Below are 14,888 nucleotides of genomic sequence, written 5' to 3'. Positions count from 1 at the left end.
TATTTATTTATTTGACAGAGAGAGATCACAGGTAGGCAGAGAGGCAGGCAGAGAAAGAAGAGGAAGCAGGCTCCCCGCTGAGCAGAAAGCCTGACCCCAGGACCCTGAGATCATGACCTGAGCAGAAGGCAGAGGCTTTAACCCACTGAGCCACCCAGGCCCCATGTGACTCTTGATCCCAGGGTTGTGAGTATAGAGATGAATCTCAGGCCCATGTTGGGTACAGAGATTACTTAAAAAAAAAAAAAAATCTTAGGGGCACCTGGGTGGCTCAGTTCGCTAAGCCTCTGACTTCAGCTCAGGTCATGATCTCAGGGTCCTCGAATAGAGACCCGCTCAGAGGGAATGCCTGCTTGTTCTCTGCAATGCCCCCCATCCCCCATCCATGTGCCCACTTGCTCTTTCTCTCTCTCAAATAAATAAATAAAATCTTTAAAAAATAATCTTAAAAAACAACAACTAACCAACCAAGATGTACCATGGTGATGATGGACACACCCAGATGTAGCAAATTCTATTTAATTCAAAGCATTAATTAATTTCAAAGCTGGGAATGGTATGCAGCTGGAAGGACAGTCCTAATTTCGCTCAAGTTAAGTCAAAGAATGGAAGTGCTGAGGAGTCAGAAAGTGGAAACTGCGCTCCGTCCTCTGCACTCTGCCCCCGTTCCCACAACCCGTGTTCGTTAGGCTGTGTCCAGGTGACAAACACGGAGTGCTCCGGGGTTTCCAACACTAATTCTCAGACACGAGCTGAGGGTCCTACAGCTTCACTCGGTTTTGACATCATCTACCTGGAGATGGCATCAGATCCCACAGGGTGAGGGCTCAGTCCTATGGGACCCCCCTCCCCCCCACTCATCGGATGCTAGCTGGGAGGCCAGGTTGTCCCCTGTTCTTCCAACCTACTGTCTAGAGATCAGAGGTTCCCACAATCCCTTCCTTGGGTTTGATTAATTTGCTAGAGCGGCTTACAGAACTCAGAGAAACATCTTACTCACTAGAGTAAGTCTATTATGTTTATTATGCAGTTTATTATGAAAGGGTGTAACTCGGGGACAGCCAGCTGGAAGAGCCGCACAGGGCAAGGTGTGGGCAAGGGTCTGATCACCCATCCACTCTCCCTGCATCTCCGCAAGCTCACCAGTCTAGGAGCTTCTGTGGACCCCATCCTTTGGAGTTCTTAACAGAGGCTTTCATCACCTAGGCATGACTGAATAAATCATGGGAACTCAACCTCCAGCTCTCCTTCCCATCTCAGAGGTCCTGGGTTCGGGCTGAAAATCCCAAGTCTCCATGAACAGGGTTGGTTCCCCTAACAACCAGCGCCCTCACCCCCCCATCCTTAGGTGACCTAGGGGCTTTCCATAAGTCACCTCGTTAACATAACAAAAGATACCTTTATCATTCTAATCTCTTGGGAAATTCCAAGGATTTTAGAGCTCTCTGCCAGGAACCTAAGACCAAATATAAATTTCTTATTAAAATCACAATATCACAAGCACATAATACACGTCTGGCTCTATTTTATAACCTAGAGATACACCAGTGAGCGGAACAGACTAAGTCCCTCCTCTTCTAGGGCTAACATTCTAACGGGGGAGAGGTAGACCATAAACTCATAAACATGGAAATGCCGCATGTCAGATGGTGATGGGTGTCTTGAAGCAAGTTCAAGCAGGCCAGGGTGTGCTAGGGATGGAGGTGGGTTGCTAATTTATGTGGAACATCTGGGAAGCCTTCTCTGATAAGGTGGCATTTGAGCAGAAACATGAAGGAAGAGGGGGAAGGTGCAGGGCAGAGATTCCAAGGTCGGGCAGAGGCCCTGAAGTGGGAGTGTGCTTGATGAAGGAACATCACATCACGAAGGCCAAGTGCACTAAACATGGAGAAGAGTAGGACAGAAGCTCAGAGAAGTCAAGGTGAGGATGGAAGGCAGAGTTCATGTAGAGTCTTGCAGGCCATTGAGTAGATTTTTGTTTTTATTTTTATTTTTAAAAATATTTTATTTATTTATTTGACAGAGAGAGAGATCAGAGGTAGGCAGAGAGACAGAGAGGGGAGGGGAAGCAGGCTCCCTGCTGAGCAGAGAGCCGGATGTGAGACTCGATCCCAGGACCCTGGGATCATGACCTGAGCTGAAGGCAGAGGCTTAACCCGCTGAGTCACCCAGGCACCCAGATATTTGTTTTTACTCCAGATGGGAGGAGGAGACAGTAGAGTGCTCTGAGCAGAAAACTGACAGTATCTTCACTTTTTAATATAAATCATTATGGAGATTACTTAACTTGTAGGTCCAGGTAACCCTTCTCTCCTCCCCATGAGATATAGCCTCCTAGTCCTCTTGGGGGCCCAACATGGGGCCTGGCACGTAGTGTCATTTAGTAATAAATGCCAGTTCCATGAATCCGGAAGATCCCCCGCCCCAGAAGCTTGGCGGCCAGGGGGCTGGGCAGCAGACCGCTTAACGGGAGGACAGCATCAGTGACAAACGCCTTGGCCTAGCAGTGAAGAGAGGTTGCAGCTTCCATCTCTGCTCTGCTGCTCCCTTGCTGGGTGACCTTGAAAAAATCCTCTGGGCTCTATTCCTAAAGCCAGAACACTGGGCAAGCTCGTCTTTAAGGTATTTTCTGTCCTGAAGACTCTAGGGTAATACTTAAAAAAAAAAAAAAAATCACGGAAAAGTACAAATCACACAAAAAACTAACCAACCGTTCCATGAGACTAGTTTTGCTCCTTCTTGTAGCCTAGTGAGGTGGCCCGCTCTGCAGCAGCAAGCTATGATCGCTTCCAGGAGAAGCAGAGCAAGGGAGAGCCACTCCCCACACTGTGGGCAAAGGGGCCGGACAACTCGGTGCCAGGAGAAGTGAGAAGGGCCGCAAAGAAGAAAAGCTGCTCCCTGCCCCAGAGGGAACAGGAGAAGGAATTCGGCGTCATCCCCAGGGCTTCTTCGTGCTTTCCGTCTGGCTTATTATCCTTTGAGGCAGACCTCCCAGTCACTTTGCAAATAGCCCAGAGAAGTTAGGAAACTTGCTTAAGGTAGTACAGCCGGTCTGTAAGGTTAGGACCCAGATTTGTGTTGAAGTTTAAAACCTTTGCTGGGGGTGGGGGGGGCACTTGGGTGGTTAAAGCCATTGCCTTCAGCTCGGGTCATGATCTCAGGGTCCTGGGATCGGCCCCCGCATTGGTCTCCCTGCTCACTGGGGAGCCTGCTTCCCTTTCTCTCTCTCTGCCTGCCTCTCTGCCTACTTGTGATCTCTGTCAAATAAATAAATAAAATCTTAAAAACAAATAAACAAACAAACAAACACCTCTGCAGGGAATCATGGCACCCTACCACTGGGCTCTGTGATGTATGGGAAGGGCCTGCCAATACAGCTCTTCCCTGAAGAGCCTTCATGGCTGATTATGAACACGTTTACCGAGGTGCACAAAATGGGCCAAACAGTTTCTTTGCTTTTCCCGTGGGGGCTCCTCTCCTTCCACCCCATCCGCTTTGGATGGGTGCCCTCAAGTGTCTCTGTCCTCAGTCTTCAATCCTTTTTATTTATTTATTAATGTTTTTACACCTTCTTAGCCTCCCATCTCTAGGTCTCAACTGATGATGGTCTAGATCTCACCAAGGTTTATGTCCAGCTCTACCCTTGGTGGATATTCGGATGTCGCTGAGCAGAGCCACAAATTATTACAAGTTCCCTCCCCGCGTGTCTACTAAAGATGGCTTCTGTTGGCATAACATGGCTTGTCTTTATGCTAAAAGGGCAGTCCTCTCCAGGAGGAAAATTGAAGGGGAAAGACAACTCCAGCTTGCAACAGTATTTTCAAGTTTTTTTTTTTTTTTAATTTATTTATTTGACAGAGATCACAAGTGATGTCTTCAAGGTCATCGAGCTAATAGAAGGCAGGACTGAGAATCAAACTCAGCTTGGTAAGTTGATTCCAATGGCTCATAGAGGTGTCCTGAGACAGCGAAGCCTTGGGAGCCTGGAGGCAGGGTGCCTCGTTCAGCTTGGGCAGTGAGAAAAAGATGCCTGGAAGAGGTGAGGACTGAGCTAAGTCAATGCGCTGAGCAGGGAGAGGGTGCCTAGGGGTTGTTGGTAGTAGGAGCAGTCTGCCGAAAGGCCCCGGGGGGAGAAAGAAAATGGCTTTGTTTGCAGGAGACTTAAGGTGGCTGCTGCTCTAGATGTTAGTGCAGGACGGAAACAGAGCCCAGGTTGAGGATCTCCAATTCAGACCAGGTCCTGAAGATGGTGTGGGGGAGGGAGACGGAACTTGGAGGGTGAGGCAAGTTCACTGAACTACCTCTGCCTTTTTTTTTTTTCTTTTTAAAAATATTCTATTTATTTATTTTGACACAGAGATAGAAAGATCACAAGTAGGCAGAAAGGCAGGCAGAGAGGCAGGGGGTGGGGGGAGCAGGCCCTCTGCTGCGCAGAGAGCCCGATGCGGGGCCTTGATCCCAGGATCCTGAGATCATGACCTGAACTGAAGGCAGAGGCTTAACCCATTGTGCCACCCAGGTGCCCCCAGTTCTGCTTTTTGATGGTACCTCTGGCCACGATTGGGGAGGTCGCTGTGTTGAAGGAAATGTGGCAAATCAGATTTGGAGTCAGATGCCTTGGTGCTGTATACCAGCCTTTCCACTTAAAAGTTATACAGGTTGAGGGGCGCCTGGGTGGCTCAGTTGGTTAAGCATCTGACTACCCATCTCAGCTCGGGTCTTGATCCCAGGGTTGCGAGTTCAAGTGCTGCGTTGGATCGTGGAGCCTACTAAAATTTTTTTTACACAGGTTGCTTCCTTACATCTTTGAGCCTCTGTTTCTTCATTTGTAGATAGGATAAAATAACACGTTGTATAGTTGTTGAGGGGCGTAAGAGTTAATCTAAGTGAAACGTTTAGCAGAGTTGTATCCCGGCACATAGTAGGTGTTTAATGAATACTAGGGGCTCTGTGAGAGGGTGTTGAGCAGGGTCATGCTTTTGGATGAAAGAGCATTCTATCTCTTTGACTTTGCTCTCTGTAAGCCTCCCCTCATTTTGCCTGGGGGCAGAATCTTATCAGGGACTTTTACATTATTTTGCCCAAGGTCTTTCCGTTTTAAGAGAGATAATGTTCACAAAGTGCTTAGCAAAGATCAGGCACACAGTAATCACCTGATGCTTGTAGCTATTATTAAGTTAGAAAATGAAACTGGCTTAGAAAAGAATAGCAATTAAGCAATTATCAGTCTGTTATCACTCCAGTGTAAATGAGAAGCCAAATTCTTTCCTGGGAACAGGTTTTGACTGGGATAAGGAAGTCTGAGATCTCAGAACACCAGGAAGGAGAATCTGGGGGAACTGAACCATTTGGGGATTTCTCCTGGAGCCAGTCGTGCCTGGAGAAGAGCAGAAGATCCAACCCTGTCGTCAGTTATAACAAACCTAAATAGTTTAGGGCTCCAGCGTATGAAGTAACTCCTGTCTTCCAGTCTGGAGATGGGGAATGAGACGTCTGGCTCTCAGGGACTGTCAAGAATTAAGCAGCCGCTATCCATAGAGCTTTATGTGAATTAAAAAAAAAAAAAAAAAGGCAGGCAGTGTGAAGCAATATAGCAGGGGTCATAACCAAATTCGAGTTTTGACTCTTGTCAACTACATTCTCTATATGACTTTGGGAAAGTCTCCTGTCTGCTTTGAGCCTCAATTTTCTCAGCGCTTCCGTTGTGTGATGGTATTGCGCCTTCCCGAGCCTCAGTTTCATCTGTTAAATGGGTACTACCTATTTCGCAGGACTGTGTGAGATCATGCGTATTAAGTGCTCTGTGCCCAGTAACCGGTCCTACCGGGATCGCTCCGTTGGATCCCTGCGATTCCTTTCCAATCAATCACCTGCGCCAGCACAGGGCCCCTGCGTGGGGTGGGATGTTCGGGGAAGGGCTGGGTCGTCTCGGTCAGCCCAGTGGGGAGCAAAGGGCAAATGTTACCCCGGCATATAGGATCCTGGGGAGCTGCTGGGCAAGGGGCGCTCCACTCATGGGGCGGGCCTTGGACAAATCCGTCCACAGGACCCCTGAGTCTAGGCGGCTGGTACAGGAGGAGGGTCGCATCAGATCCCCAGGCAACTTGGGAGTCGCAAAGTTCCTCCAGATGGAGGTGGGATTCGGCTCCAGGCTTGGCCCTTCCCCCTCCCGGCTGGGTGACCTTGGGCCAGTCACTTTTCCTCTGCGGGCTTCAGGGTGTTCTGGGAGTGAGGCTCCTCATTCCACTCACCTCTCCGGGTGTAGGAGGGCGAAGTGTCGACAAAATGGACGAGAACTGCCTTAGGGGCCGGCGAGTGCTATTTATTATGCTAATAGATGCACGCAGCGGGTTTCTTTCCAGCGGTTTCACTCTGGTTAAGCGGTTCCTTCCACTGTAACCGAGGTTTCTCGCCTCACCGCCTCCCACCCCTGCGGGCAGGGCTCTGCGGACCGCAAGCTCCAGGGCCGTTGCCATTGTTCTTGGAGGCTGGGCGGCAGGGGAGGGCTCTGGCGGACCAGACGTCGCCTTTGGTCTCTGCCTCCACCCAGCACCCCCGCCGCAGCGAGCCTGGGAAGCCCCCTCGCCGATCTTTCCCGAGGAGGCGAGTCAGCCCCAGAGCTCTCCCGAACGGCGGCCGAAGACGCCCCCGAGCGTCTCCGAAGAATCCCGACCGCTCGCAGTCTCCGGAAAGAGCCGAAGGCGCTTCCCACTCTCGGCCTTCCGAGCCGCTCCGAAAAGCCCCGAAGTTTTCCGAGCGGCCGTCCTGCCGGACTGCTGGAGGCGGCCGCAGCGCCATGTTGGATGCTCTGCTCGTTGAGTGAAGAAAATCCGCCGGCATCGCCTGAGCCCCGCTACCGAGAAGGGCGCCGCTTCCCCCGGGGAGGGGGATAAAGACCCCCCGCCGCCGGCCCATGAGGATATTGCCGTGAAAGGTCCGGTCTCTCCGCCTCCTGCCCCCGCCGGGTCCGGCCCCCCCCCTGGGGTCGCGTTGTCACGGAGACCGGCAGCCGGTGGTGCTGGCCCGCGGGGCGGCTGCTGCTGCCGGCGGCGGCGGCGGCGGCGGCGGCGGCGGCGGCGGGCGTGTGTGACCGGCCCCGGCCCCCTCCTCCTCCTCCTCCCAGCCTCCCCCCGGCCCCCCGCTCCCGCCGCCTCCCCGGGTCTGCCCCTATCCCGCCCCCCCGCTGCCCCCGGCCCCTGCACCCCGGCGCGCCCGGTCCCGCTCTGGGGGGGTTGGTGGCTTCGCTTTGCCATGAGTTTACCGCAGAAACCGGCTCTGAAATCAGGCTCAGCGGCTGCAGCAGGAACCGGACCCGGCACCGGAGCGGCGGCGGCGGCGGCAGCAGCGGTACCGCCTCCTCACCCGGCGGCAGCAGCAGCAGCGGCAGCGGCGGCGGCGGCGGCGGCGGCGGCAGCGGCCCCTCCTCACCCGAACATCAGGGCCCTCCAGACCCAGGCGCCCCAACAGTATCCTTTTCACCTTCCTGTCGGCCCTTAGGCACCTCGCCGCAGCCCGGGGGAGGGGGGCCGTGGCTCCCCGGGGAGCCTCCTGCCGGCCGTCACAGCCCAGCCGGGGAAGGGGCTGCTGTTCGAGCCCCCGCGGCCGGCTCGGCCGGAGCTTTCGGGGTGCTCAGGCGGCAGCAGCCCTGCGGGGGACCCCGGGACCCTCTGCAGTTACTGTGAAAACTAGCTCCGCTCGGCCCGGCCTCTGCAGCCCTTCCCTTTTAGAGCTGGGGGACCCTTCCCCCTCTCCTCGCCTCCCCCCGCCACCCCCCGCCCCCCTTTATTAGGCGGAATTTGCTGGTGCCTGGGACCAGCCCTGCAGGGAAAGCTTTTCTCTGATTGTTGTGAGGACTACACCCTCCTCCTCCTCCTCCTCCTCCTCCTCCTCCTCCTCTTCTTCTTCTTCCTCTCCCTTCTCCCCCTGCAGTGGGGCCTGGTGGGCTTCCCTAATTGTTATTATTAGTACATAATAAACTTTATTGGTAAATTTCCTGTTTGAAACTAAGCTCAGTTCGTTTCTGAGGTAAGTCGGATTTTAACTCTACGGTGAAAATGTGCAGAAAGCACCCCCTCTGGCTGATGTTTAGCGATGGGGGGAGTTGTGATGTGGTTTGTGGTGGAACGCGGTCTGTGGAGGAAATGTTACACCGAACGCTTCCCTGTCTTTGACCTTTTTAAAGGAAGAGGAAGTTAACTGACATTACCCATCACCCCCGAAAGTCTCACTTCTTGGAAGGCTTGTGTTATGATGGATATTTTTAAAGGCTTTAATTTCCTCTTCTTAGGCCTGATGACTAGAGGGGATCAGGGTTTCTGGAGGAGAGCCTGGTTTTGAATGTATCTAATTTCATGTTATTTGCTCGATTGTATAGCTTTGTTTGAAAAGACTTGATGACGAGGTAGAGGTATTTTAGTCAGAAACTAGCCGGTGAAGGTAAAACGTTGAATTCATTAATTCCACGGAGATTTAGAAAGGTATTACGGACCTGAGAATAAGATTTCATCATGCATCTTCTCCCCCCGCCCCCCGTTGTATTTGTGTAAATCAATAAATAACCATTGGATGTTAGATGTGTTGTGTTTTTGTATTTGTGTCATTTTGTGTTTGACTTCCAGGGAGAGTAGGGTGTGTGAGTAAATAACTGCCATGAAGTCCACAGACGATTTCACAGTCTGTAGTTTGATTCCTGTCTGTATCGATTACTTTGAGAAGGGAAAGGTATCTCCCTTCTAGAGTCATTTCAGGTCATCCTTTTGGTTTCTCTCAAGTGTCCTTTTCTCTGTTCTTTAAATATTGTTATTCAATCCAGGCGGTGTGGCGCAGAGTAAAGATAAATTCCATTCCAGTGTGATGTGTGTACTGATTTCATAATGTTTTTATCCTGCATGATTCTGTTCAATTAAGAATTTTTCGCACATGAGAATGCTTAGTGATACCTTAGTGTTGCTCATGGAAAATCTGGTTAGTTTTGATTAGTATCCGTAGTTGTTTTACTTTGGGGGGAAGAAGGGTTGGCCGATTAGCCTACTTCAAGGTGGAGTTCAGTGCTGGATCTCTTAAACATATCTTCGCTGAATGCTTTGTGAGTTTGAATTCCTTTCTAATTTGTCTTTTTTTTTTTTTTGGTCTTGATTGCCCATACTTGGTTAGGGCTATAAATGTATGTACTGTGCCACCTAGTAAATTTTTCATTACTTGTATTTTGGAGCTATTTTCACAGTTAAGCATCGAAAGGAAGCCCATAGTGTGTGTTCTTGACGTAAAAAGTGGTAAGTGAGGACCAGTGCTTGGTGAATTTGGTGGCTTTATTTGTATACAAAGAGCTGTGACTGAAGTGTTTCAAGTGTGCTTTTTCTCAATGCATTTCACAAAAGAAGGACTTAGAAAAGCTCTGAGTTGGTTGCGACACAAGTAGTTACTGGTACTACAACAGTTGTTAAAGGGCATAAATTTAAGGTGTAATTTCCAGTGGAGATGATTCTTAGGTATACCTGTTTTAGAAATATGGGATAGTTGGTTTTTATGTGGCTTTAAATTTTTATTTTGTCTCATGTCATAGAAGAAATTAAAAGTCTTGATGTATTTCACAATTCAGTGCTTTACTCACTGAAAGGTTTTGATTAGTAAAATCTCAAAGTTTGTATAGTAAATGAGGTACAGGTTACAGATTTCGTTAGAACATACTAATAATGAAATATTATCAGTGGTAATGGGGAATTGGTTAAAATGGGTTGAAAAGGCAATTCTGCTTTTCTATCTTGAGGGAGTATGGGAATTTGCATTTGTTTGATCAAAGTGGTCATCATGTGGTAAGTTGATAGACACGAAGCTTTGAGACTGGACTGCAAGGCTGGAGTTGCTTTTTCTATGGCTTGGTTAAATCTCCAGTTCCTCAAAATATATCAGTGCAGTTGTGTTTGAATTGCATTAATAAGTTCATATAGTATTTTAAATTTATGAAAATACTGAAAGGAGATTCACTTGATAGAGTCCTTCATTTGTACTCAGTTTTCAAGTGACAAATCAGAAATGAAGGGAAATGTTGGCAATAATGAATTGGAATATCAACTGGCACCGCCTCTAGGCATCATTATTCCACGGCAGGCCCATAAAGCCATTTAGACAGAGGACTTTGACCGTAGAGAGGCAGGGATTGAGGCCTGGCAAGGAATGATGGAGGGTGGCAGGGATGGTGGGGGATGAAAGAGGATAAACCCTGCTGTGAAAAGTGCTACTGGTGAGGGAGGAATATGCTTAGAATTTTTATAACATAATCCACTGTGACTAGTTTATGCAATTGGCACTTGAAGGTACTTGCCTTGAGGTACGCCCTCCCCAGCTTCCCAGTATGAACTTCTCAGAAGCTCTGTTGAGCATCTTAAAAGTGATTCTTAACCTTTTCTGCGTAACAAACAACTTTGACATTTTGATGAAAGCTTATAGACCCTCTCTACAGAAAAATGTTGCTTACATTTTCAGGGGGTTCTTGGGCTTCTGTTAAAAGCCTAGCCCTTTGGATGGAAATTGCTTACCTTTCAGATAATTAAAGATAAATGAGTTTGAATTTCGGTGCCCAAAAAGTTCTGACTTAGAACAATTTTGCAGTCTGTTATGAATACACAGTGTTCTATTTATGTGGAAAGACTTCACGGTGTAATTTCTCTCAGAGCTGCTGACACTTCTGGGGAGTCTAGTTACTGTTTTGGGGCAGCCAGTTTGGTTAAGAAAATCAGGGCAGTGGGTTCTTTGAAGAAACTAAATTTGGTAAAGGCCTGTGGCAACCAGAAAATTTTTTTTTTGGTGTCCTGTGTCCTCAGCTGTTTTGTTTTGGGTGTGACATCTATTAAAAACAAATATGCCCATTGAGGGTGTTTTTGTATTTAATATTATTTAAAAAAAAAAATTAAAAAATTTTTTGTTTTCTCTGTTGATTTTCAGTTTTTTTTTTTTTTTTAAAGATTTTATCTATTTGTCAGAGACAGAGGGAGAGAGAGCGAGCGAGCACAGGCAGAGGCAGAGGGAGAAGCAGCCTCTCTGCCGAGCAAGGAGCCCGATGTGGGACTCGATCCCAGGACCCTGGGATCATGACCTGAGCCGAAGGCAGCTGCTTAACCAACTGAGCCACCCAGGCGTCCCTGATTTTCAGTTTTATAGGTTGAAGCCAGAAACGTTTGTTTTCCTCTTCTTTGCCTCTTGACCAAATTTAAATCTGCATAATATTAACAATAGTATTCATTTATTGAGTGCCTAGTGTTCTGGGTACTATACATGCATGATTTTACTTAATTTTCACAACCCTAATGAGGGTAGGTACTGTCTCTGGTTTTACAGATGAGGAAACTTGAAGAGCAGAGAAGTTCAAGTAATGTTCCCGAGGTTGTCCATCTAGTAAGTAGGGGTCTGCAGTTCTATAGTGGTATGACTGGCTCCAGAGCTCATGAATGTCCTTTCTACTGCTTGGTTGCTTCTTAACCAGATCTGCATAGAGAGAGGGAGGTAGCTAGGGGAAGGTCTGTATGCAGTAAAGAGGCTCTCAGCCTCTACTGTATCTTGTTTTAATTCATAGTCACATACCATAAGACATGTAGGTTATCTTTACCTCATTGAGCCTTAAATCGTACGAATAGGCCTGTACTTTTGATTGAGTGCTTGTTTCTGCTTGTTCAGAAGTTAGCAAGGCCTCCAGCAAAATACTGTATGTGGTACTAGGAGCTAGACCTCTATAGCTCATGAAGCAGCAGCAGTCTTGCTACTCCTAAGCCCCACCATCAACAGAGATGGATGTATACTCTAAAGGGTGGATCCTCTTCTAGGAAGTAGAGGGGGAGACCATTGCAAGATGAAGATAGGGAAGGAAGAATGTTACTTAGATGCTTGAGTCACATTGGCTCTTGCCTCTGCTGCTGCTACTCCCTGTCACAGGCTTACAGGTCTTAAAGTGAGATTTTTTTTTTGTCAAACTGTAAGACTAAACCACTGAAGGACTGATACGTTGTTGTTCCACATTGGGGTTTCTGATAAGATTTTTATGAAAAGGTCTGCTGTAAAAAAATATTTGAAAACTGTGTTTTTGCACACGCGCGTGAGCGTGAATTGGGGGAGGGGCAGAGGGCGAGGGAGGACCTTGGGATCCTGACCTAAGCTGAAGGCAGACGCTTAGCTGACTGAGCTTACCCAGGTGCCCCTTAAAACTGTGTTTTAAAACAAGTCATAATGAGATTGCCATGTTTTAGTCATTTATATTGGAGCTTCAGTGTAAGTGGCAAGTTTTAAAATTGATTTGTTTATTGAGCACATATTGTATGCCAAACTCAGAGCTTGGTGTAGGGTTGAAAAGCTTTTGCCCTTTGAGAGCCTGAGTGGCTCAGTTGGTTAAGTATCTGCCTTTGGCTCAGGTCATGATCCCGGGGTCCTGAGATAGAGCCCCACATTGGGCTTCCTGCTCTGACGGGAGCCTGCTTCTCCCTCTGCCTGCTACTCCCCTTATTTGTGCTCGCTCTTTTTTTTTTTTTTATTTTAAAGATTTTTATTTATTTATTTGACAGACATAGATCACAAGTAGGCAGAGAGGCAGGCAGAGAGAGAGGAAAGCAGGTTCCCTGCTGAGCAGAGAGCCCGATATGGGGCTTGATCCCAGGACCCTTTGATCATGACCTGAGCTGAAGGCAGAGGCTTTAACCCACTGAGCCACCCAGGCGCCCCATTTGTGCTCTTTCAAGTAAATAAAATCTCAAGAAAAGCTTTTACCCTCAGAGAATTTGGTCCTGATAGGTAAGTGATAGAATACCATGAAACAAGTGTGATGATAACTCTGTTGTAAGAGCTTAAGCCTGGAGGAGGGAGGAATTAGGGCTTCCTAGAAAAAATTGACATCTGAACTACATTAGAAGGATGAGTAAGAATTACCCGAGGTTTAGAGCTTTCTCCTGCCGCTGACTTTTCCCAATTCCATTGCTGTTGCTGCTGCATAGAATTTAAGTAAATGGATTTCAGTCATGATTCAGGTCTTTAGCAGGAGCAGAGAAGCTAGAGGAGGTAGCTTACACCGTGGCTATCAAAACACAATTGCCTTAGATTCAAAGTATCTTCTGCACCATAATCCCAGGAATTAGAGTATGAGAAGATACATTTCAGATCTGGTCTCCTGGTCTCCTTCTTCCTACTCATCTCATAATAACTCCCTGCTTTTCTGATAACTAGATTTTTGGCTTGGAAACTAGCTTTGAAATATAAGTAAATTTAGCTTGATGTATTGAGAACTGTACCTGATTTGCGGTAAAAAAAAAAAAAATCTGGATTTGAGTTTGGCTTTTCCATTTTTTAGAGGTGTTATCTCGGACTAATCATATAAATGCTCTGGTCATCAGTTTCTGTTCCTCTAAAATGAAGGAGTTAGACTAGTTTATTAAATGACTCTTGAATTACAGTTGTTTATGATTCTGAAGATTATGGTTTGAGGTTTGTTTTGTTCTTGCAAGTAGGTGGGAAGGATTTATGGAGACCTATTAATGGATTCTTTGTCTGATGGTCAGTGACATTGATATTAGAAGCATGCTAACATTAGAAGCATGATATAAGAAGCCTCTGTTTTTTGGCTTATTAATGTTAGATTTAGTCAAACAGACCGATTGCTTCTTGGCCTTTTGGCTAAGATCAAGTGGGTCAAACAGACTGAAATGCCTCTGTGACTTGGGTGGTGAAGAGTGGGATGGGTTGAGACCATAAAATATGGTTGCCGTGACCAGCCAAGATGCTGGCTTGCTTTGGTTGAAAATACAGTTAATTCATTATGAAGTATGAGGGAAAGTAAGTTCTGGAATAAACTCTTGTGATGAGATACAATCTATTTTTACTTTAGGAATAATAATTTGAGCTAATATAATAGGAAACTGTTTCCTGATTCTTAGCCAGGTGCCTGACTTGAAGCAGAATATAAAAAACTGCAGCTGAGATTTACATCGATGAAATACTGCAAGATCCCAAGCTCCTTCTGAATTCTCAAATGGCTCCTAGTTCTTTGGCTTGCTGCCATCCAGAAGGAGTTTTTCACTGTCTTGTAGCCTCAGCTGAAATTTGAGACTGTTTTAACTATTTTAAGTACATTTGAAATTTGTCAGTTTAGTTTTTATGACCTTCATTAACTAGTAGTAGTTTTATACTTTTTCAAGCCCACGTGCGTTCCCAGTTATGAGATACTAAATTCTGTCAATAGAAGGTAAGGTCCGTAAAGGCAGAGAATTTTTGTCAGTTTTGTTTGCTGTTGAATTGACAGCCGCTTGAGCAGTACTTGGCAGATAGGAAGTCTGTAAATATTTGTTGAAATGTTGATTAAGTTAGAGTCTGGAAATCAGCTTTAAGATAAATTTTAGGGCTAATATAGATGGCATCACAACTCACATTTAGCATTCAAGGGTGCTCTAAAATTGTTTTGCACTGTTATGCAATTGAATTGATAATAGTTTCATAATTTTGTTTGAGATGAAATAGCATTGACCCAGTTTACAAAGTCATATAATGTGGCTGAGTTGCCTTTGAAGTATAGACACTGATGATGAGGGTTGGTATAAGGCCAAAGAGGAAAAACATTTATAGTCAAATGTTACTATGAAAAATTTTGTTTTGTGATTGTAAGAACTAACGTAATCAAATCAGGAAATTAAAAAACACGGAAAAGTAACAAGTCACCCATAATCTTAGTACTGTTAACATTTTAGTATATTTCTTTCTTGCACTTTTTTCTATGGGCTTTAATGGGCTTAAATTCTGTCCTTTTGTTATAAGGTTAAATTACATATATGGATTTTTTTTCTTTTTAAATACTTGACAGTTTTATTGCTAAAAAATGACCTTTGGAGGGACAGCAGTATTTGTCTCAATCTCCCCCA

General features: G+C 46.6%; 1 protein-coding gene across 30 annotated transcripts in view; it reads left to right on the top strand.

Annotated features, from left to right (window-relative positions):
* The first annotated feature begins 7,166 nt into the window (after positions 1-7,166).
* EIF4G3 (eukaryotic translation initiation factor 4 gamma 3) overlaps positions 7,167-14,888 on the top strand; it is a 346,931-nt gene continuing 339,209 nt past the window's right edge. For 15 of the 30 annotated variants that reach the window (XM_045063904.1, XM_045063903.1, XM_045063901.1 and 12 more), the window contains exon 1: positions 7,177-7,466. In XM_045063904.1, coding sequence (XP_044919839.1) covers positions 7,252-7,466 — 215 coding nt within the window. In that variant the 5' untranslated portion in view covers positions 7,177-7,251. Of the gene's footprint in view, positions 7,467-14,888 lie in introns of all 30 variants that reach the window. The other 15 variants (XM_045063902.1, XM_045063894.1, XM_045063898.1 and 12 more) reach the window with 4 other exon arrangements.

This window comes from Mustela putorius, unplaced genomic scaffold (genome assembly GCF_011764305.1).
Source record: "Mustela putorius furo isolate JIRA1106 unplaced genomic scaffold, ASM1176430v1.1 tig00003853_pilon_pilon_pilon, whole genome shotgun sequence".
NCBI classification, from domain to species: Eukaryota; Metazoa; Chordata; class Mammalia; order Carnivora; family Mustelidae; genus Mustela; species Mustela putorius.
Note: the sequence above shows the minus strand (reverse complement) of the source record. Positions and strands in the feature narration are given on the sequence as shown.